We start from the raw sequence: 21,535 nt of genomic DNA on the forward strand, positions 1-21,535 counted from the left end.
TCACAAATCTTTTTAAGAAGATTTCATTTCAGATTGCTCATTCCATTCTTTTTTACAAAGGTTTTATTTGTGTGTGAGAGAGAAAACACAAGTTAGGGGAGTGGCAGAGGAAGAGGGAGAAGCAGACTCCATACTGAGCAGGGAGCCTGCCTGACTTGGGCCCTGGGATCTGACCTGAGCTGAAGGCGGTTGCATAACAGAGTGGGCTGCCCAGATGCCCTGTAAATAAATCTTTTAAGAAACTTAAAAACAAACAAACAAAAAAAAACAAACCAAAAGACCCTGGCTTTGTGTTTTTTGGACATATTAATTAACCCTTGTCTGTTTTCTCATCTATAAAATGGGACAGTCATAGCATTTATCTATCTCTTAGAGTTGTTGTATGATTAACGACATTGAAACATACTAAGTCCCTAAATCAGCGCTTGGCACCCAAATATGTTAGCTGTTTTTATTTTTTCAAAACATGGGCAGCCTAGGTGGCTCAGCAGTTTAGCACTGCCTTTAGCCCAGGGTGTGGTCCCGCATCAGGTTCCCAGCATGGAGCTTCCTCCCTCTGCCTGTGTCTCTGAATCTCTCTCTCTCTCTCTCTCTCTCTGTGTGTCTCTCATGAATAAATAAAAAAAATCTTTTTTAAAAAAAATGGAGTCATTGCTCTTATATGAAACTATACAGTTTTATAACTTTTTTTTAAGTGTCTTTTTTATTGAGGTGAAAAAACAAAAACTTTAGTATCTTAACCATTTTTAAGCATACAGTTTCATTAATGTTAAGTATATTTATATTGTTGTGGAACAGATTTCCTGAAATTTTTCTTTTCTTTTTGAACTGAAATCCATTAAACAAGAACCCTGCTTTGCTCCCTTCTCCCAACCTGATAAACACCATTCTACTTTCTATATCAATGAATTTGACTATTTTAGATACCTCATATTAGTGGAACCATACAGTATTTGTCCTTTTGTGACTGTCTTATTTCACTTAACATAATACCCTTAAAGTTTATCCATGGTGTAGCATGTGACAGGATTTCCTTCTTTTTTAAGACTGCATAGTGTTCTATTGTATGTATGTACCACATTTTGTGTATCTGCTCATCCTTTGATGGACATTTGTGTTGCTCTCACCTCTTGGCTATTGTGAACAGTTCAAATGTCTCTTTGACCCTGCTTTCAATTTGAAAAAAAATTATTTATTTATTCATGAGAGACACAGAGAGGCAGAGACATAGACAGAACAAGAAGCAGGCTTCCTGGGAGCCTGATTCAGGACTCAGTTCCAGGATGCCAGTATCACAACCTCAGCCAAAGGCAGATGCTCAACCACTGAGCCAGCCAGGTGCCCCCTGCTTTCGATTCTTTTGGCTATATATTCTAAAAATGGATTGCTGGATCAATAACTAGTTTTATTTTAATTTTTTGAGGAGCTGTCATACTGTTTTCCATAGTATCTGTATTAATTCCACTATGGTTTACATAGTAGTTTACTGCCCCATAAGGGTTCTAGCTTCTCTAAAGCCCTGCCAATACTTGTTATTTTCAGTTTTTTTTTCCCTGATACTAGCTATCCAAGTGGGTGTGAGAGATATCTTACTAAAAAATAAAAACGATTTTTTTATGTTGATTTGTATTTCTCTGAATGGCTAGTGATATTTAGCATCTTTGCAGATGCTTGTTGGCCTGTTTTTTTTTAAATCATTCTTGGAGATATGTCAATTGACATTTCTTAATCCGGTTGATTTTTTTTTTTTTTTTTTTTTTTTAGTTGGGTTGTAGGAGTCTTTGTATATTCTGGATATTAACCCCTTATCAGATTCATGATTTGCAAATCTTTTTTTTCCATTCTTTAGGTTGCCTTTTCTCTGTTGTGTGTCCTTTGATGAACAAAATCTTAATGTTTGGGGTGCCTGGGTGGCTCAGTCATTTAAGCATCTGCTTTTGGCTCAGCTCATGATCCCAGGGTCCTGTGATTGAGCCCCATGTTGGGCTTCCTACTCAGTGAAGAGTCTGCTTCTCCCTCTCCCCTTCCCTTGCTCCTGTGCTTGAGCTTTTTCTCTCTCAAATAAATGAATAAATAAAATTAAAAAAAAAAAGATCTTAGTGTTTGATGTAATTCCACTTTATTTTTGCTTTCATTACCTGTTCTTTTTGGTGTCACATCCAAGAAATCATTCTATCTAATGTCTGGAAGATTTCCCCCTATGTGTTATGATTTTGGGCCATATATTTAGGTCTTTAACCCATTTTGAATTTATTTTTTATGTGGTGTAAGATAAAGGCCTAACAACTTTAGTCTTTTGCCATGTGGATATCCAGTTTTCCTAACACCATTTATTGAAGAGATTGTTTTTTCCTTATTGAATGATCTTGGCACTCTACTAAGGTCATTTGACTATGTGAGGGTTAATGTCTAGATTCCAGTCTATTCCAGTAGTCTGTATTTTTTAATGGTAATACCATACTGTTTTGATTATTGTAGCTTTGTAGTATGTTTGAGATCAAGAAGTGTCTTCTAAGTTGTTCTTTTTAAAAATAATTATTTTGGCTGTTTAGTGATCCTTTAGATTCCATATGAATTTTAGGATGATTTTTTGAATTTCCGCAAAATAAGTCTTTGGGATTTTGATAGCAATTGTGTTGAATCTGTAGGTTGCTTTGGGTTGTACTGACATTTTAACAATATTAAGTCTTTCAATCCATAAACATGGGATTGCTTTCCATTTTTTATAAAGCTTCCATTTTTTGTTAAGTTTTGGGATAAAGTTCCTCACCTTTATTAGATATATTTCTAAGTACTCTTTTTAATGCTATTGTAAATGAAATTGTTTTCTTAATTTCCTTTTCAGATTGCTCATTGTTAGTATATAGAAACAATTGTCCAATGTTGATTTTGTATCCTTCAGCTTTACTGATTTTATTAGTCTAACAGCTTTTCACCTTAGAATCTTTAAGATTTCTACATAAAAGATCATGTCATTAAAAAAAAAATCATGTCATTTGTGAACTAACATAATTTTGCTTTTCCTTTCTAGTTGGATGCCTTTTATTTATTTATTTTTGCTAAATTGCTCCTGCTAAGAATTCCAATATTGTGTTGAATATAAGTGGTCAGAGTGGGCATCCTTGTGTTGTTTCTGGTCTTAGAGGAAAAGCTTTCACTCTTGAACCAATGACTGATGCTATTAAGCTGTCAGTTTTTATCATGTTGAGGTAGTTTTCTCTGTTCCTAACTTACATGTTTTTATCATGAAAGAGTGTTGAGTCTTGTCGAATGCTTTTCCTGCATCAGTTGAGATGACTGCGATTTTTGTCCTTCCTTTTGTTAATGTAGTATTGATTTTTAAATGCTGACCAGATGATTTTTTTTTAATGTTGAACTATCCTTGCAATCCAGGAATCCATGTCATCATGCTGTATAATTTTCTAAATGTGTAGTCGAGTTTGGCTTGCTAGTATTTTGTTGAGAATTTTTATATTAGTATTTATCAGAGATGTTGCTCTGTAGTTTTGTTGTGGTGTCTTGTGTCTGGCTTTGTTATCAGGGTAGCACTGGCTTCACAGAATGAATGCACTGGGAATTTACCCTCTTTATTGTTAACTGAGTTTTCTCCTCCTTTTTCTTAGTTAATTTAGCTAAGGGTTTTGTCAATTTTATTGACCTTTTAAAAAACTTCAACTCTTAGTTGGGTTGATCCCCCCCATTGTTTTTCTCTTTTACTAATCTGTTAAAATCTTTATCATTTCCTTTCTTTTGCTAGCTTTAGATTTAGTTTGTTCTTTTTTTAGTTTCCTGAGAGGTGGAAGGTTAGTGTTACTAATTTGAGATTTTTCTTCCTTTTTACTTTTTAAATTTATTATTCAATTTTTTTGAAAGATTTCTTTATTTATTTATGATAGACATAGAGAGAGAGAGAGAGGCAGAGACACAGGAGGAGGGAGAAGCAGGCTCCATGCAAGGAGCCCGACGTGGGACTCGATCCTGGGACTCCAGGATCGCGCCCTGGGCCAAAGGCAGGTGCTAAACCTCTGAGCCACCCAGGAATCCCCTATTATTCAATTTTTTAAAAAGATTTATCATGTTTTGGAGGGAGGGAGAGGAAGAGGGAGGAGAAAGAATCTCAAGCAGACTGCATATCTGCCCTGAGCACAGAGCCCAGCATGGGGCTCAATCTCATGACATTGAAATCATGATCCTGGCCAAAAACATGAGTTAGATGTTTAACTGAGTGAACCACCCAGGTGCCCCCTTTCTTCCTTTTTTTTTTTTAATCTTCCTTTTTAATATATAAATTTGTAGTTGTAATTTTCACTTTTTCTGGATCTCATACGTTTTTTTTTTAAGACTTTTATTTACTTGAGAGAGAGGGAGAGACAGCATGAGTGGGAGGGGCAGAGGGAGAGGGGAGAGAATCTGAAGCAGACTCCCCATTGAGCTTGGAGCTGGACAGGAGGCTCGATCTCATAACCCTGAGATTACAACCTGAGCTGATACCAAGTGTTGGATATCTAACCAACTTGAGCTACCCAGGTGCCCCTTCCATAAATTTTGATATGTTGTATTTTGTTTTCATTTGTCTCAAGCTATTTTCTAATTTTCTTTGTGTCTTTCTTTTTGACCCATTGGTTAAGAGTTCATTGTTTAATTTTCACATATTTGTGGATTTTCCAGTTTTCCTTCTGATTTTTCTTGAACACCTAAAACATTGTAGATTTTTATGTAAACTTGATTCCATTATTTTTAATGATGGTGTATAATTTATTTGCATGGTTGAATCAGGATTTAACCCATTTGATACCAATGGATATCTAAATTCACTTTAATTTTTCACAATTATAAATAATGCTGCAGTGAGCATTAAATTGCATATATGTTTACTTATTTGTCAGGTTATTTTCCTTGGTTCAGTTTTTGAGGAAGTGGATATTGTGGTAAGCACTGAGTAATATGTGAAATGTGTTGAATCAGTATGTTCACCTGAAATTATTATAAGTAAATATAAATAATTTTTTTTTTGGGGGAAATTGGCATTACTCGGTCAAAGTGTATTTTTTTCTGTTTTTTTATGTGTATGTATTTGTTTATATACATGCTATATTTGATATATGTAGCCTTCTTAGTACCAGCTGACCATTCGACACTGATATTTTATTGTCTGTCCAATTGCTCATATCCTCATCAGCATGAATTGATTTTAGTTTTGAGATAGTAGAAAAGAAAAAGAGAAATATAGATTCTAAAGGAGACAGTAGTGGGTAAGTGGTCATATTAGAAAAACCATTTAATGTTAATTCTAGCAACTACTTATAGGATGATTTGTGGTTCAGAATAGGAAAGGATTAGGGAAAGGAGACGGTCCAGGTAGGGAGACCAGTGGAAAGCTGTTTTGGTTAGTTTGACAAGTCAGTAGAGCCTAAAATAGAGTAGGAGATGTTGGGATTAACTAGATAAGAAGAATAAAATGGAAAATAACTTGTTCTAGCAGTGAAATGAAAATACAAACCCTGTTGGTACTTTTTTGCTCTCCAGTGATTCACAATCCTGGAAATAAATAAGAATCATCTACATAGCTTGTCCTCAGAGATTCTGATTAAATATGAGGTAGGAAGTAGCATGAGTTTTTTTTTTTTAAGATTTTATTTATTTATTAGAGCACACGCACAGGGAGGAGGGACAGAGGGAGAGGCAGACTCCACTGAGCAGGGAAGCCTGATGCGGGGCTCCATCCCAGGACCCTGGGATCATGTCCTGAGCTGAAGGCAGATGCTTAATTGACTGAGCCACCCAGGCACTCCCAGCATGAATATTTTTAAAGAAAAGCTTTCCAGATGATTCTGATACATAGCCGAGACTAAGAACCACACTATGTCATATCAGCTCCTGGACCTTTTTATTGGTGCTAAAAAAAAATATGTTCTCTTGGGGTGAAAACTCAAGGTTTACAACTAGTTATAATAGATAATCAACACACAGTGCTTTGGTGCTATTATATTAAATAGGTGGAATATAAAGCAATGAGACAAAGTGCACTCAGACAAGTACCAAATAAGCACATGTAACCTGTTAGGTTTGAGGGTGGGATGGGGTATAGTATGGACACTATATGGAGAAGGTAGCATTTGAAATAGACCTGAAGGGGTAGGTAATGCTTCTGAGAACTGAGATGTAAAGGGGAGCGTCAGCAGCAGATAGACCAGGTGTGGCAAGGCAAGGAAAGTGTGTTTGGGGTAGGTTTAGTCTAGTTTAGCTAGGTCATTGGTACATTTTGCAGAGATGAGAAGGGAAATTTTGCCTGGTTAAGCGATCAGAGGTTGATTCTTCAGGGAATGGGTAGTCACTTAGGATTTTGGGTGGTCCTAGTCTGGTAATGAATAGGAGAAGAAAAAGAGCGAGATTGTGGTTTAAGGAAAGAACACTGTTCAGCTGTCAAAAGTTATTAGGAGATGTGAGGATGTTCTTGACACCCTTAGTGATTTTGAGGGCTGTGACTGGGTTGCTTCATGGCTTCAGCAAGTAAGAGGAAGGTGGGTGTCCTTTTCCAGGTGAGAGGTGTTTATTATGAATATTTTAGTTCCTTCATTTACTTGAACCCTCATATATCTTGAAATACAAGCCTTTAGCTAATTAAGCTGTTCCATGAGATAGCTCCCAGTTTATTTAATGAGAATAATCCTATTAGTCCTCTTATTAAAAAGTTGGGATTTGATGTAAGTTGCATGAACCAAATAGAAAGCATTCTAAAATGGAAAGTAGGTGGCTAGTTAGATAGCTACTTTTCAATAAATGTGTGAAATTTCAAAATGTTAGTTGATGATGGCTACATTAAAAATACAGTTGGGAGAAAAAATAATGTGGGACAGAGTTGGATCCCCAGTGCATTCTTAAACTTTTTTAGAATACCAAGTAGTCTGAAATATATGTAAAAGTGTGTTGTGTTTTTCCAGGGAGTACGTTCATAATCTTGTTGAAAGTATTCTTTGCTGAAGTAGAATGAAGCATGATTTTTATATCAAGGTTTTATTTATTCATTTGAGAGAGAAAGAGAGAGAGTGAGCATGAGCAGGGGTCAGGGACAGAGGAAGAGGGAGAAGCAGACTCTCCACTGAGTAGGGAGCCTGATGCAGGGCTTGATCCCAGAATCTTGGAATCATGACCTGAGCTGAAGGCAGATGCTTACCCAACTGAGCCACCCAGGCACCTAAGGATGATTATTTTAAAATCCTAGTAATTGCTACATAGGGTATGACTTTTCAGAATACATAGGAAAACATAATTTCCTCCAAATACTTAAGAGGTATTTAAAGGTTGGTCTTTATATATTTTCTTGGGTAGTTTTACTCTGCCCATTATGAAGTGAGGATGTAGTAGAAGGGTTTTAAAATATGGTTCCTTTAAAAAATTTATGCTGCTTTTCGTTTGTCCAAAGCTTATCTGAGAATCAAATCAACAGTAGAGATCACAATGGAATAGATTATTAAGTGAATTGTAGAGGCAGTAATTGCTAAAGGGTTTAGAAGTGTCAGTTCCCACTGAGGGATAGATGGTATTTAAAATCAGTTATTATTATCTTCTGTACTCTTGAAGAAAGGTAAGGTTGAATGGAGAAGAGGAGGGCATCTGATTATTTAAGCTTAATTGCTTTGAAAGATACCTATAGAATTGGGCACAAGTGGGAATGGCACCAGCTCCCTGCTCCTGTCTCAGTCAGAGCCACTCTTTTCTGTTTTAAATACTGAACACTGCTCTAGATTTTCTTTTTAAGAAGAATTCCCTGATCAAGAGGAGTAAAAAGAAAAATGTTTAGAACTGAACTCTGCTACCCTCCAGATGGCAAACATTTGCCATTGGAATCAAGAAGTCTGTTTATTTAAAATCCAGGAAGATTTGACGATTGGGTTCTGGATGTTGTCATGTCATAAATAACATGATCTTCTGAGTATAATCTAGGAATGATGAAATAATGACGAATGTGTAGACCTACCTGCTGTAAGGGATAGGTCACTGAATGTAGTTGGTGTTAGGATGGAAGTAATATTGATGGGAAGGAAAGGAGCAGTCAGTCTGAAAGTTCTTTTTTTTTTTTTTTTAAGATTTTATTTATTCATGAGAGACACAAAGAGAGAGAGAGAGAGAGAGGCAGAGACAAAGGCAGAGAGAGAAGCAGGCTCCATGCAGAGAACCTGATGTGGGACTCTATCCTGGGACTCCAGGACCACGCCCTGGGCTGAAGGCAGACGCTCAACTGCTGAGCCATCCAGGGATCCCTGAAAGTTGTTTTTGATGCCAGTCTGTCAAACCTAGTTCGCCAGAAGGGTGATGTCCCCCAGGGAAGAGGCTGAAAAGGTGGGCTATGTGTTTTGCCACTTGGGATATTCAGTTGTGGAGTGGAGAGTAAATTGTTCAGTCACACGATTAGCAGAAAGTATACAAATGTTACATAATACATTAATTATGTATTAATTGGTGTAATGCCTTAATTCAGAATAAGAAAGCAACTTGTCTTTTAGATGGGCTCTTCATGGAACTGGAAATCGGCATTTAACATAAATTCTGACTGTAGATGAATCTTAGTATATATGCACTGGACATTATAGGGAGTATGGTTTTGATTCTTGAAAAGACATGCTTAGAATCAAATACTCTATAATCCTCATACCACATACCATGTAATTTCTTTCAAAAATTTTTTCCAGTTTTACTGAGGAGTCATTGACATTAACTGCCTAAGTTTAAGGTGTATCAAGTTAAATGATTTGATATATGTATACACTGCAATGTGATTACCAAGTAAGTTTAGCTAATATCCATGATTTTACTGGTTACAAATTTTTATTTCCTTGTGTTGAGAACTTTTAGGATTTATGCTTTTAGGAACTTTCAGATATACAATACGGTATTGTTAACTGTAGTCATCATAATGTACATTACATCCTCAGAACTTGTTTTTATTTCAACATTTTAAATAGATTATTTTGGCATTTAATTCCATATCTGTAAGTAACATGATTATATTGCTGTGTCTTGATGATTTGGTTCAGGCCTTCCTCTAGGCTTCTGGAATGCAAGAAGAGGATTTAGTGGTTTTATCCTTTACCTGCCATATATGTGTCTTCTGATTTCTGAATGGTTTTGACAGCACAGTCCTGTAGTTTGCTTGCCACTTAATAGTTGCGTGACCTTGGGCAAGTCATTTATCATCTGTGTATTTCAGTTTTCTTATCTGTAAAATGAGTATATAAATAGTACCTACCTCATTGGGTTAAGTGTTACTATCTATAAAGTAATTAGAATAATGACAAATAGTAGGCACTATAAGTTTTACCTATTATTATTATGTTGTGATTACTTTTTCTTCCCCATGCAGATCCTTTACTTGCTCTCTGTGTACTTATTTTTACTTTACCCTAACCCTTCCTTTGGGATTCTTGTACATCTCTTTTTAGTATATTTAAACATACTTGGTATTCTTTTTTTTTTTTTTTTTCATACTTGGTATTCTATCACTTGTTTCATGTTTCTGTAAGAAGTCTCTTCTAGGTCTCTGACGTTTCCAGCCGGGATTAGTAAGACTCTATCTCTACTGTATAGTTTGTTGGGGATATTTATCTCACATCATTCTGGGGTTTTCTTATACTTTGTCTTGTGTAGTATTCTCTGACTCCTACATCCTGCTCCTTCCACATATTTGTGGAAGATTTCTTTGAAGAACATTTTGAGAAAATAATTTCTTTTCTAAGGTTATAAAGCATTTGTTTCGAATTTAAAACCACATATTTTAATATGTTTTTAAATGCCCTTTAGTTAGAAGTCATTTTGATACTACTTTATAGTTATAGAAATCAATAATAGTGAAAGCTGTTGAATAGTAATTTTACATGGAATACCTTAGTTTGGACCCAGCATAGGTACTTTCAGATGCAGTAAACTGTCATTCAGGAATCCTTTTTATATGTTGAACATTCAATAGTAATTGATTAATTTTGGCAATTCTTAAACCTTCTATTTGTTGAAAGTTTCACAGTAGGAACAACCAAGTCTTATAGTTACAAAACCATAAATATGACAATATGGTTACTAGTTACAGTATTTCTGGAACTTATAAAACAGGCCTGTATCTTCTTGAAAGGACATTTTCCTGAACTTTCTAATGTTACTTTGTTCCTTCATTTTCCTTGTGCCTAGTAGGTCATCTAGGAGTAAGCAGGCAGATATTTTTTTTTTTTGTCCTCTTTATTTGAAAATGAAAAAAGCACTTGCTTATAGTATGACAGGGATTAAGAAACCATGTTATATAACATTCTGGCTATATTTGCTTATTTTTATTATTTAGAGGTAGCATTTTACCAACATGAAGGATTAATAATCTAGTGGAGTGATTTGCTTAGCATTTAATAACTTCATTAGTACAACTTAAAAGTTGAGTTCATTATGTTCGTGTAAAGTCCTTTCTGGGAGCTGCTGATGCATCAGGGTGGTTAATTTCTATTTAGTGTAGTTTTGATGCTATTTTCCTATATATGTGTTTTAATTCGATGAAAATTTTGGAAATCTGTTTTATTACAATATTCTTTTTGTTTTGTTTAAAAAAAGGTAATATGTGTTACAAGAATTTAAAGTGAGGGGTCCCTTCTCCCAAATTTATTTCTCATCCCTTAGGAATAATCACTGTTCACAGGTTTCTCTGTATCCCAAGAAGTTCTCAAAGTACATAATATATCTCTTAGGGACACCTGGGTGGCTCGGAGGTTGGGTGTCTGCCTTCAGTCCAGGGTGTGATCCTGAAGACCCGGGATCGAGTCCCGCATCAGGCTTCCTACATGGAGCCTGCTTTTCCTGCTGCCTCTGCCTATGTCTTTGCCTCTCTCTCTCTCTCTCTCTGTCTCTGTTTCTCATAAATAAATAAAATCTTAAAAAAAAAAAAGTACATCTCTTAATGGGCATCTTTATTCAACAGAATTCAATAAGAAACATTTTGTTTTCCTGTCTGTACTTGATAACATGGGTTACTATAGTTTCTAATAAAGAGATAATTGCTTTTGGTAAGAGAATTAGCATACTTATAATAATATAAGCCCCGTGGATGAAAACATTTAACATTGTAAAATGTTTTTTAAATGATAATGTGATTCTGCTGGAGACCAGTCTCGTATTTTTTCCTTTGGTTTTGTCCTTTTGCCAATTCTTAGTACCTACTTAGAAATTCTTCATATTTGTATTTTTAAATATCTTAAGCTAAAATTTTATTTAGCCTTTTCTTTGAAATTTGTCCCCCTTTACCTTGATCTCATCTCTGTCTTCCTCTCTCTCGTCTATGCTGCTAGATTGTTTTTGTTTCTTTTTACATGTACTGATTTATATACAGGATACAACTGTCCCTACAGCCAATGGAAAAGATGCAGAGGGCAAGGTATTGTGAGGAGGAGGGAGTGATGCAGACCCATTTCTTGCCCCCTTTTATCCTCGTTCTCAAGCTGTCGCTTCTTCTGAGCTCTGCCCTGTGAGCCTTGTAGCTGTATAGAAAGAGAGTGGACTTTGGAACCAGAAAGTCCTATATTTATATTCTAGCTCTGCCACTCAACAGTTGTTTGAACTGGCTCAAACTAAAGTAGGTTAAATAACCTTCTCATCTGTAAAATGGGAATATTAATATCCACTTCCTAGGATTAGTGTGACATCTGAATAATAATGCGTTTAAGGTGTCCCACACAAAAAGAGGCTCTCAACAAATGGTGGTTCCCAATAATAAATGTCGAATGGAGGCTCCACAGGCTTTTACCTATAATGGAAGATGATGTCCTGCTCATCCAGCTTGATGGTAACCTTCCTCTATAGATACTTGCCACCTGATCCTTTTTATTCATTAAGAAGATAGCAGGGCTATTTATATTTTTGAGACAGATTATCTTTTGGCCAGCAATAATAAGGGTTGGCAGTAAGAATGAGGTGGCAGATAGGAAAGGGAAGAAAGGGCAGCAAGGAAACCCTGAATTAAAATATCCAGCAATACATAGTGAGAGACCTAAAATGGCCACAACTTTGCAAAACAAATACTATCAAGTTGTATAATATAAAAAAGAATAATCCACCATAGTCAGCTAGTTTATTTCAGGGAGGTAGAAATCATGAAATAATAGGAAAAGCTATTAATACATCAAATCATTACACCAAATACAAAAATAATGCTTCTGTACATGCTTAAGATACATTTGATGAGATTCAACATTAGCCCCTAATAAATTATTTTTAGAGCAGAAATAGGAAAAATTGTTTCCTTAACATAAGAAAAAGTGTAAGATTCCTCTAATTCTTTTTTTTCAAAATTGAACAATTCTAGTTTATTTGCCTTTTAATATAAATTTTAGAACCATACTTTTTTATATCTTAAAGCAATCCCCATTGGAATTGCTTAAAACTTGTAAATGAATTTGGGGAGAATTGACATCTTTCCGATGTTTAGTTTTCCACTCCATGCACAAGATATCCATTTAGTTAGATCTTATTTGATTTATCATTGTTTCTTAGTTTCTATAAGTGTTATAGTTTTTCAGCTGCTATGCATGTTTTGTTACATTTATACTGTTTTTTCTGGGGAGGAGTGATTATAAATAGTAATGCTTTTTGTCATTTTCTAATTATATATATTGCCAGTATATAGAAATACAGCAGGTTTTTGTGTGTTGACCTTGTATTTGTGGCTCTGCTAACCTGGTATTTTAGTTCTGGGAATTTTTTCATTTGTATTTTTATACAGATACTTTGTCATCTTTGAATGGGGGCAGTTTTCTTTTTTTTTTTTCCTATCTGTATGCGTTTTATATATATTTTTCTTGCCTTCTTGAATTCTAAGACTTCCAGTGTGATGTTGAATTGGGAATGTTGAGAGTAGACATCCTTGTCTGGTTTGTTTGTTTGTTTGTTTCTTTCTTTCTTTTTTAAGATTTTATTTATTTATTCATGAGAGACATACACAGAGAGAGAGAGAGGCAGAGACACAGGCAGAGGGAGAAGCAGGCTCCATGCAGGGAGCCCGATGTGGAACTCGATCCCAGGTCTCCAGGATCAGGCCCTGGCCTGAAGGTGGTACTAAACCACCGAGCCACCCAGGCTACTGGTCTGGTTTCTGATCTTGGGGAAGAAGCATTGTGTCTTTCACAAATATGATATCCATAGACTTTGGTAGATAATCTTTATCAAGTTGAGGAAATGCTCTCCTTAGTTTACTGAGGGTTTTTATTATGAATGGATGATAATTTTGATTTCCAACTATAGTATGGATTTTTCTCTTCTTTTCACTTCTGTCACTTTTTGCTTCATGTATTTTGAAGCTCTCTTGTTAGAGATGTACAGTTTAGACTGTTATATCATCTTAGTTGACCTGTTTTTCTTTTTTTCTTTTTTATCATTATTCCATTCTCTCTTTACTCTTAATAATTCGTTATTGTCACATTGGTCCCTAGACTTTGTTCATTAAAAATAAATCTTCTCCATGTTCAAATGGAATAATTTCTTTTGATCTCTGGATCTTTTCTGTTATCTCCATTATACTGTTGGATCCACCCAGTTAGCTTTTTACTTTGGCTACTGTAGTTTTCAATTTTAAAATTTCCATGTGTATTTTCTTTATGTCTGTTTTTCTTTGCAAAGATTTTCTCTTTATCCACTGGTATTATGAATGTTGTCCGTTGGCACATTTTAATAATACCTGCTTCTGAGCCTTTGGCAGTTAATGGCAACATTCATGTCATCTTAGTATTGGTGTCTGTTGACTCATTTCTTTTTTTTTTTTTTTTTGTTGACTCATTTCACTTGTGAGTTGAAATTTTCATGGTTCTTTATATGTCAAATAATTTTAGACTGTAGACTAGGAATTTTGATATTACGAGATCTTGAGTCTTGTTTAAATCCTTTGGAGAATGTTGATATTTTTGTTTTAGCCCGCTCCTCATCTGTGTTAGATCCAGGCTTGGTCTGAGATGTGGATGATAGACTTTTCAGTTAGTTCTGTTCTCTCAAGTATTGTTAATGTCGTATTATGAACAACTTTATGGGGTCCCTTTCTGGAGCTCCTTCCTGGTACTTTCTGGTTTCTCAGAAATTCTCATCTTTGGTTTTCTGGCCAGAAAGCTGTAATTTAGTACCCAGTTTGTTGCACACTTCTTGATGCTGCCTGTGTCCAGGGGCTACATGGCAACAGGGCAGAGAGAAGAAAGTGGGGTTTGGTCCTACCCTCTCTGGACTACAGCTTCACAGATGAGAAAAGGAAAATGCCTCTTCCTCAGAATTTTGGTTCCTACAAGCTCGTGTTATAGGTGGTCACCTTGGGATCACTTGGAGTGTGGGGTGTAACAGGATAGAAGAGAGAAGAAAAGGTGGATATCTGTGCTCTTGGAGCACTGGGAATTATTCTTCCGTTCCTTGAGCCAGAATTAAAGGATTTCTCCTGGAGCACAATGTGTCTGTGCCAAGTGGTCACTTTCTGTTGCCCCTGATGATGCGTGGGGTGAGATGGTGAACTCATCACCATATCAGTGGAACTTCAAATTTTGGTCTTCCCTAATCTGCGTGCTGCGGTTTTCTTTTCAGAGCCCTCAAATAGCTGCTCCACGCATTCTGTTCAGGCCTTATAGTTGGACTAAATCTGCAAATCTGTGACTTTTGTCTCCCTTGTAATATGACTACTCGTTGTCACTGATCAATGTTTTATTTATCAATGTAAATATATATATAAAGGCCTGGCTTTCTAAGGGTTGCCTTTGTGTCTGCCAGAGATGGGTCTCTGGTTGTACTCCGATGCTGTGAGCCAGTAGGCTTTGTTCTCTCTAATGGTCTGTGTGGTGGGAGCAGGTTCGAACTTGGGGTTACATCCCTTTCCCCACTGTGCAGCCTCTGTGGGCAGTAATAATGTCAGTAAGATACAAAGCTCAGTGCAATTACTAGCTGCCTAATTGCTATCAATTTTCAGAAGCCAAGAATCTGGGCCAGGGATGACACATGTTAAAGGTAGAGATACTTAAGTGATCATTTTTTCAAGTTTAAAATTTAAATTGCCTCAAAAAATAATAAAATTGATGATAACTAGAATTGAGCACTTCTTGGCCACACATTTTACACAGTTGTTTTCCCAACATAACAGTTGAGGAAAGCAGAACTTCAGATACTAAGTATCGAAAGGCTAATAAGTGACCAAGCTAGGATACAGGTCTGTCTGACTTCAGAGTCCATGCTTTTTAGCCACTGGTCATGTTTGAAAAGGAGTGTTTTAGAGAACCTTGTGGGTTTTGAGTTGTCCCTACTTATAAACCCTTTAGGGGTTATCAATTATCCTTAGTAGTAGGTAGTGTGTTTTTTTTTTAAAAGTATTATTATTATTATTATTTTTTTTTTAGTATTACCGAATTAGGTGAATATACTAAATTCTTGGTAACATTTTAAATGCTGCTTTTACCTCTCTTCTCTGGTGTTTTTTTCTCCTTATGTTTCTTGTTTAAATTGGTATGTGCCCCCCCACCCCCCATTTAAATTGGCATGTAAATTTCTGTGTTCTCTAAATGAATCAGTTGGGATAGAGATTTTTTTTTTTAACTTAAGGAAATTTATGTCAGCTTCTGTGAGGGTAAAAAAAGATGCTGGGTGATGCAGAAGTGTTTTGTTCACATAACCTATTTAGAAAAGTTTTATAAATAGGTTGTATCAGAGTGCCAACTATATAAAGACAGATTTTAAGTAAGCTGTATACCCAACATGGGGCTGTATACCCAACATGGGGCTCAGGATCTCATGACCCTGAGATCAAGAGTTGCATGCTCTATTGACTAAGCTAGCTAGGTACTTGCTAAAGGTAGATCTTATTTTGCAGCTTTGATATGTATGAATTTATTTTTTTATTTTTTAAAGATTTTATTTATTTATTCATGAGAGAGACATACAGAGAGAGAGGCCGAGACACAGGCAGAGGGAGAAGCAGGCTCCATGCAGGGAGCCTGATGTGGGACTTGATCCCGGGTCTCCAGGATCACACCCTGGGCTGAAGGTGGCGCTAAACCACTGAGCTACCCAGGCTGCCTGATATGCATGAATTTAGTTACTGTAGTTCCATTAAGTGAAGCCAGTCTCCCAATGGCATGGAGTAATTACATAAAGTACACACTTCATGGCCAACTCTTTAGTCCTAGGATCACTGTGTAAATCACAAGTGTGCACCTTATCAGTGACCAGTCACTCCCTTCTTTGAAAACCTGTCAGTGATTGGCCACTGTGCATCTCACTCATTTCTCATCCAGACAGCAAAGTCTGTAGTTGTGTTGCTTTCTTGTTTTCCAGTGATGGCTTCTGTGATATTTTATAAGAACGGATAATCGAAAGAAGGAATTGGCCAACAAAGATGAAAGTGCAGCAAAGAAATGGTAAATGATAATGCTAGAAACACAAAATCTAAATTTAACATAAAGGGGGTTATAGAAGAAATAGCTGGCCACGGGAATATTGGCATTCCTCAGCATTCTAGACAGCTAGACATGCAGCCAGAACAGAACAACTCAATGAGGCCAACTTGTTGGCATAAATGAGGAAAATGGTTGTGATGAAAAGAATGGCTGTGTCGTGGGGGAAGCAGTACCAACAAAAGCTTTAAAGGAACTCCCAGAGGTGTTGAAAGTGCAAAGGATAAAATTTGGAAGCTGTTCTATACCTAGCAAAGAGTAGGACAGTTTGCCAAGCATAAAAGAGATGCTCACTCTGTTTCATAAGTTATACAATAGGAAGAAGGCAAACATTCAATCTGGTCTTGGTAAGTTTTTAAATAAAGAAATAAAATGCTCTGATTCTCAGAGAAGTCTGTCTATCCATCACCCCCTGCTCGCTCTCTCTTTTTCTCTCTCTTGAATAAGAACAGCTTAAAGAACAGTTCTTCAAGACCATTCTTTCGATTATTATTTAGGAAAAGGGATTTTAATTTTAGGTTTGTGGATGAAGATCAGGAATGCCATGAACTCAAGTCTTTACAGGTCGTTCCTTTGTTTAAAACTTTTTAATGGCTTTCTGTTTTTACTGGAAGAGACCAGAGTCCTTAACCTCATCCTGACCCATGCCTGTATCTTTACCTCTTGCACTTTACCTCTTTTTCTTAGCACTATATAATTTTTCTTTTTAGCCCTTATGACTTAAACTATGTGATCGTGTAATTAGCCGTGTAATATTTGTCAAGACCAGGCCTATATTGTTCACTGCTGAATGTCCAGCACCTTACAAGTGGTTTGGTCATATTGTACACTTTATATGCATGAATGACTTAGTAGCGACTAACACTGTGCACAAGTTTGTTGTGCACAGGTATGTTTTTTTTTTTCTGTGGAGGGGAATGATTGCTTTCCCCAGATTATCAAAGGATTTAGTGATCTAAAAAAAAGTTAAGTATCACATTAAAGGAATTGGATGCCCTGAAATGGATACTCAACCTAGATGGTATCATTAAATACTGAAGATGTTTACTTTTCTGTTTAAGTTTTAATTTAAATTCCATTTAGTTAACATAGTGTAGTTAACTCTTCAGTTTTAAACTATATTTGAATATCTGGACATATAAGATGTATATGATGATGGGCAAACCTTTTAAATTATTACATTACAGAACATAAAATTTATTTTAAAAAAGGTTAACTATACAATAGCAATTTAGAAATCTCATTTTTTTTTTTTAGATTTTATTTATTTATTAATGAGAGACAGAGAGACATAGACTGACGGAGAAGCAGGCTCCCTGTGGGGAGCATGATGTGGAACTCAATCCCAGGACCCCAGGATCACACCTTGAGCTGAAGGCAGATGTGCAACCACTGAGCCCCTCAGGAGTCCCTAAAAAAAATCTCATTTTTTATGTAACATATGACAGCACAGTTAAGGTGGTGTCGAGTGGGAGACTACTTCAGTTCTATGAAATTGTAAATTTCTTCTAGTTTTAAAATTTTGTTTTCATTTTTAAATTACCTATTGATTTTTTTAGATGCCAATCATTTTATTTTAACCTTGTTTAAAGGTTTTTTTAAGCAATGGAAATATATATGTTTTAAAATATTTTATTTCGAGGAGTGCCTGGGTGGCTGAATCAGTTAAGCCTCTGACTTTGGCTCAGGTTATGATCCCAGGGTCCTGGGATTGAACCCCTCATCCGGCTACCTGCTCAGCGGGGTCTGCCTCCCCCTCTCCTCCTGCTTCTTCCTCCCTGTTCCTGCTTTTTCTCTCAAATAAATAATCTTAAAAATGTTTTTTGTTTTCTTTTTAAAATTATCTATTGATTTTTTTTTAGATGTTAATTCATTCATATTTTAAACTTTAAAGCGTTTTTTAGCATTGGATACACATATATAGTGGGAAGTCTGCTTGTCCTTCTGCCCCTCCTCCCACTTACGCTGTCTCTCTTCTCTCTCTCACGTAAAATCTTTAAAAAATATATTTTATATCGAATCTTAACTCACAGTAATTTAAATGTTTCTTGATTGGCTTCATTTATTGTCTCAACCTCATGGAGGCAAAATGTCCATAATTAAAATAATTTTTTGTAACTTTTTAGTTGATTGCTCAAGTTATTTCACATACCTAGTCAAAATGTTTCTAACTTACAAAGCCCCTCACTCCTTTCCTATTTCCTTTTCTTTTCTTTTCTTTCTTTTTAAAGTAATTTCTATACCCATCATGGGGCTCAAACTCATGACCCCAAGATCAAGAATTGCATGCTCCTCCAGCTGAGTCAGCCAGATGCCCCTATTTCCCATTCATTTATTTATTTATTTTAAACATTTTATTTATTTATTCATGGGAGACGTAGAGAGAGAGGGGCAGAGACACAGGCAGAGGGAGAAGCAGGCTCCATGCAGGGAACCTGATGTGGGACTCGATCCCGGATCTTTAGGATCAGGCCCTAGGCTGAAGGCGGTGCTAAACCGCTGAGCCACCTGGGTTGCCCTTTCCCATTTATTTCACAGTTTGTTTTGCCCATGTACTTACTCATTCCCAAACTCTTCCACAATTGCATAGAATTCCTCTCAATACTTTCAAATACATTTGGCATTTTGTCATTTTTACTTGAGAACACTGACCGCCTCTAGCCACAACTTCTTGCCCTCTGGGCTTCCTTCAGGGCAGTCATCCTTACCTCCCTCCTCAAGCATTATCCTTTACTTCTCTTTTGTCTGTATCATATCTTCCTCTCTCCTGGTTAATCTCATGTTTTATGTAATATCTCCTCCAGTAGCTTCCTAAGAAAGATTGCACGGGAGGTAAACTTTTGAGATTCTGTAAATACCTTGCTGTACCCTGACACTTGAGTTTCAGTTTGGCTGAATTTGGAATTCTAGTTTAGAAATTGTTTTCTCAGAATTTTTATATTATTCCATTTTCTTTTAACTTCCACTGTTATTGAAAAGTTTGTTGCCATAGGATTCATAATCTTTTACATATTTTTGCCCTCCCCCCTTTCTCTGGAAGCTTATTAGAGCTTCTCTACCCCAGTATTAGGAAATTACATATGGTATGCTTTGGGCAAGTTAAGATTTATCCTTTGGGAGTCTTTTCAGTTTAGAAACTACTGTCTTTTAGTTACGGAAAACTTTATTTCTAAGGTCTCTCTTCTCCCTTTTTTCTCTTAAACTTTTATTATCCAGATGTTAGATTTGTTGGTTTTATTTTTTCTAAGATTTTTTTTTTTTTTTTTTAAGTTATCCCTACAACTAGTATGGGCTCAGACTTACAACCCTGAGATCAAGACTCCTATGCTCTATGGACTGAACCAGCCAGATGCTGCAGACTCCTCATTGGTTTTAAATCTTTTTTTTTAAAAAATGCCATCTCTTTATTTTCAACCTTCTGTCATTTTGCTCTACTTTGAAGGGGGGAGGAGGAGGAGGTTAACTTTGAGATCATCACAATTTTTTAAGAACTTCTTTTATATAATTACTTAAAAGATGGAATCCGAGGCTTGTGGAGCTGAAGAGTACCTAAGAGTCCTCTTTTGATAACCCTGCTCTGTCCAGAAGTTTTTTCTCTATTGTTCTTGACGTGTTTTCTTCTGATTTATATTCTAATTTTAGTGATGGCAGGAAAAAGGCTAGCCAGGTGAAGGTGCAAACTGTGCTGTGCCGGTGCTTCCATAAGAAGTGGAGTACCTTAGGATTTTGGAGAATAGGGTGTATGTGATGGAGTAAAAATCTGTCCTTAATTTTTTTCAGGGTAGACTATTTACAGCAGTGATGCAGTATTGGACATACCAGCACCTAGATAATGTGTAAGCCACTTTAGCCATACATAGGTCTTACTGGGTAGACATTCGGTTGATTTATCCTAAGCTGGCATACTGAAAATTAATTGAAAATTATACCAAGCATACTTAGTAGGGAGGCATTGGTTGGTGTCAAGGCCTTCAACTGAAGAATAGCATTGGCACATTGAGCCTGCAGCCCTGGTGGGTTTCTGCCTCTGGGCCTGGCTGACTCTTAGACTGGCATTCTAGGACCCACTCTGGCCGTTTCTCTCTACTCCCTTCTTTCTGCATCCCTGATGTTTTTCCTTGTTGAAAGCCTACTGCCGTGAGGCTGGAAGAAGGAGAAACAAGGGAAATTCCAGTCTGTCTCATCACTTTTGCGAGTCTTATCCATGATGATGAACAGTTTAGAAAGGAAAGGAAGAGATGAGATTGAAATACTGATTGAAGTTAAGCTTCTTAAAATAAGTCATGTGCTTTGGCTGATCTCATTTAAAAATTACTGTGCATAATGGGGAGTTGACCCCATGAATAAGTACAGTAAGCAGAAAAAGCTTCAAGAAGACTGTAATTAGTCCTTCACCCTCAGTGCCCTAATTGGATTCATTCTTTTGGTGTGCCCTAGTGTCTTGTTTTTTACTGTGTTAGTTTCCTGTGGCTGCTGTAACAAATTGCCACAGAGTAGCATAAAACAACAGCAGTATTCTTTCATAGTTGGGGAGGTCTAAGTCCAAATTCAGTTCCACTGAGCCTAAATCAAGGCAGTGGCAGGGCAGTCCTCCCTCCAGAGGCTCTACCACATTAATCTGTACCCTTCTGGCCACATTCCCTCCTTTTCCGTGTATGTGAGCCTCCTTCTGCCTCTCTCATAAGGGCACTCATGATGGTGGCATTTAGGGCTTACCAAGGTAATCTCCCTATCACAAGACCCTTAATTTAATCACACATACAAATACCCCTTTTCAAAATAAGGTGATATTTATAGGTTCCAGAGATTAGAACCTGGTGTCTCTGGGTGGCCATCATTCAACCTACTGTAGTTGTTATGGCCATCTTTATCCAGTGGCCCTTTCCCCTACCCCTGCCTTTTAGTCTGTTACTATACAGTGGAGTGATTGATTTGTTTTTATGCCATGGTTGTTTGAGATTTTATTTCTCATAATCCAATGCAGTTTCTTTTTTTTAAAGATTTTATTTATTTGAGTGAGAGACCACAGCAGGTAAGAGAGGCAGAAGGACAAGCCAACTCCCCACTGAGCAGGGAGCCTGACACAGGGCTCAATCCCA

General features: G+C 36.6%; 1 protein-coding gene across 2 annotated transcripts in view; it reads left to right on the forward strand.

Moving 5' to 3' along the window:
* METAP1 (methionyl aminopeptidase 1) overlaps positions 1–21,535 on the forward strand; it is a 67,933-nt gene that overhangs the window by 11,480 nt on the left and 34,918 nt on the right. The window contains exon 1 of one of the 2 annotated variants that reach the window (XM_072810747.1): positions 16,380–16,400. The exons of the other annotated variant lie outside the window; for it this stretch is intronic. Within the exon in view, the coding sequence (XP_072666848.1) occupies positions 16,398–16,400 (3 nt within the window). The 5' untranslated portion in view covers positions 16,380–16,397. Of the gene's footprint in view, positions 1–16,379; positions 16,401–21,535 lie in introns of those variants that run through there. 2 annotated transcript variants of the gene reach the window in all.

Source organism: Canis lupus, chromosome 33 (genome assembly GCF_048164855.1).
Source record: "Canis lupus baileyi chromosome 33, mCanLup2.hap1, whole genome shotgun sequence".
In the NCBI taxonomy this organism is placed as follows: Eukaryota; Metazoa; Chordata; class Mammalia; order Carnivora; family Canidae; genus Canis; species Canis lupus.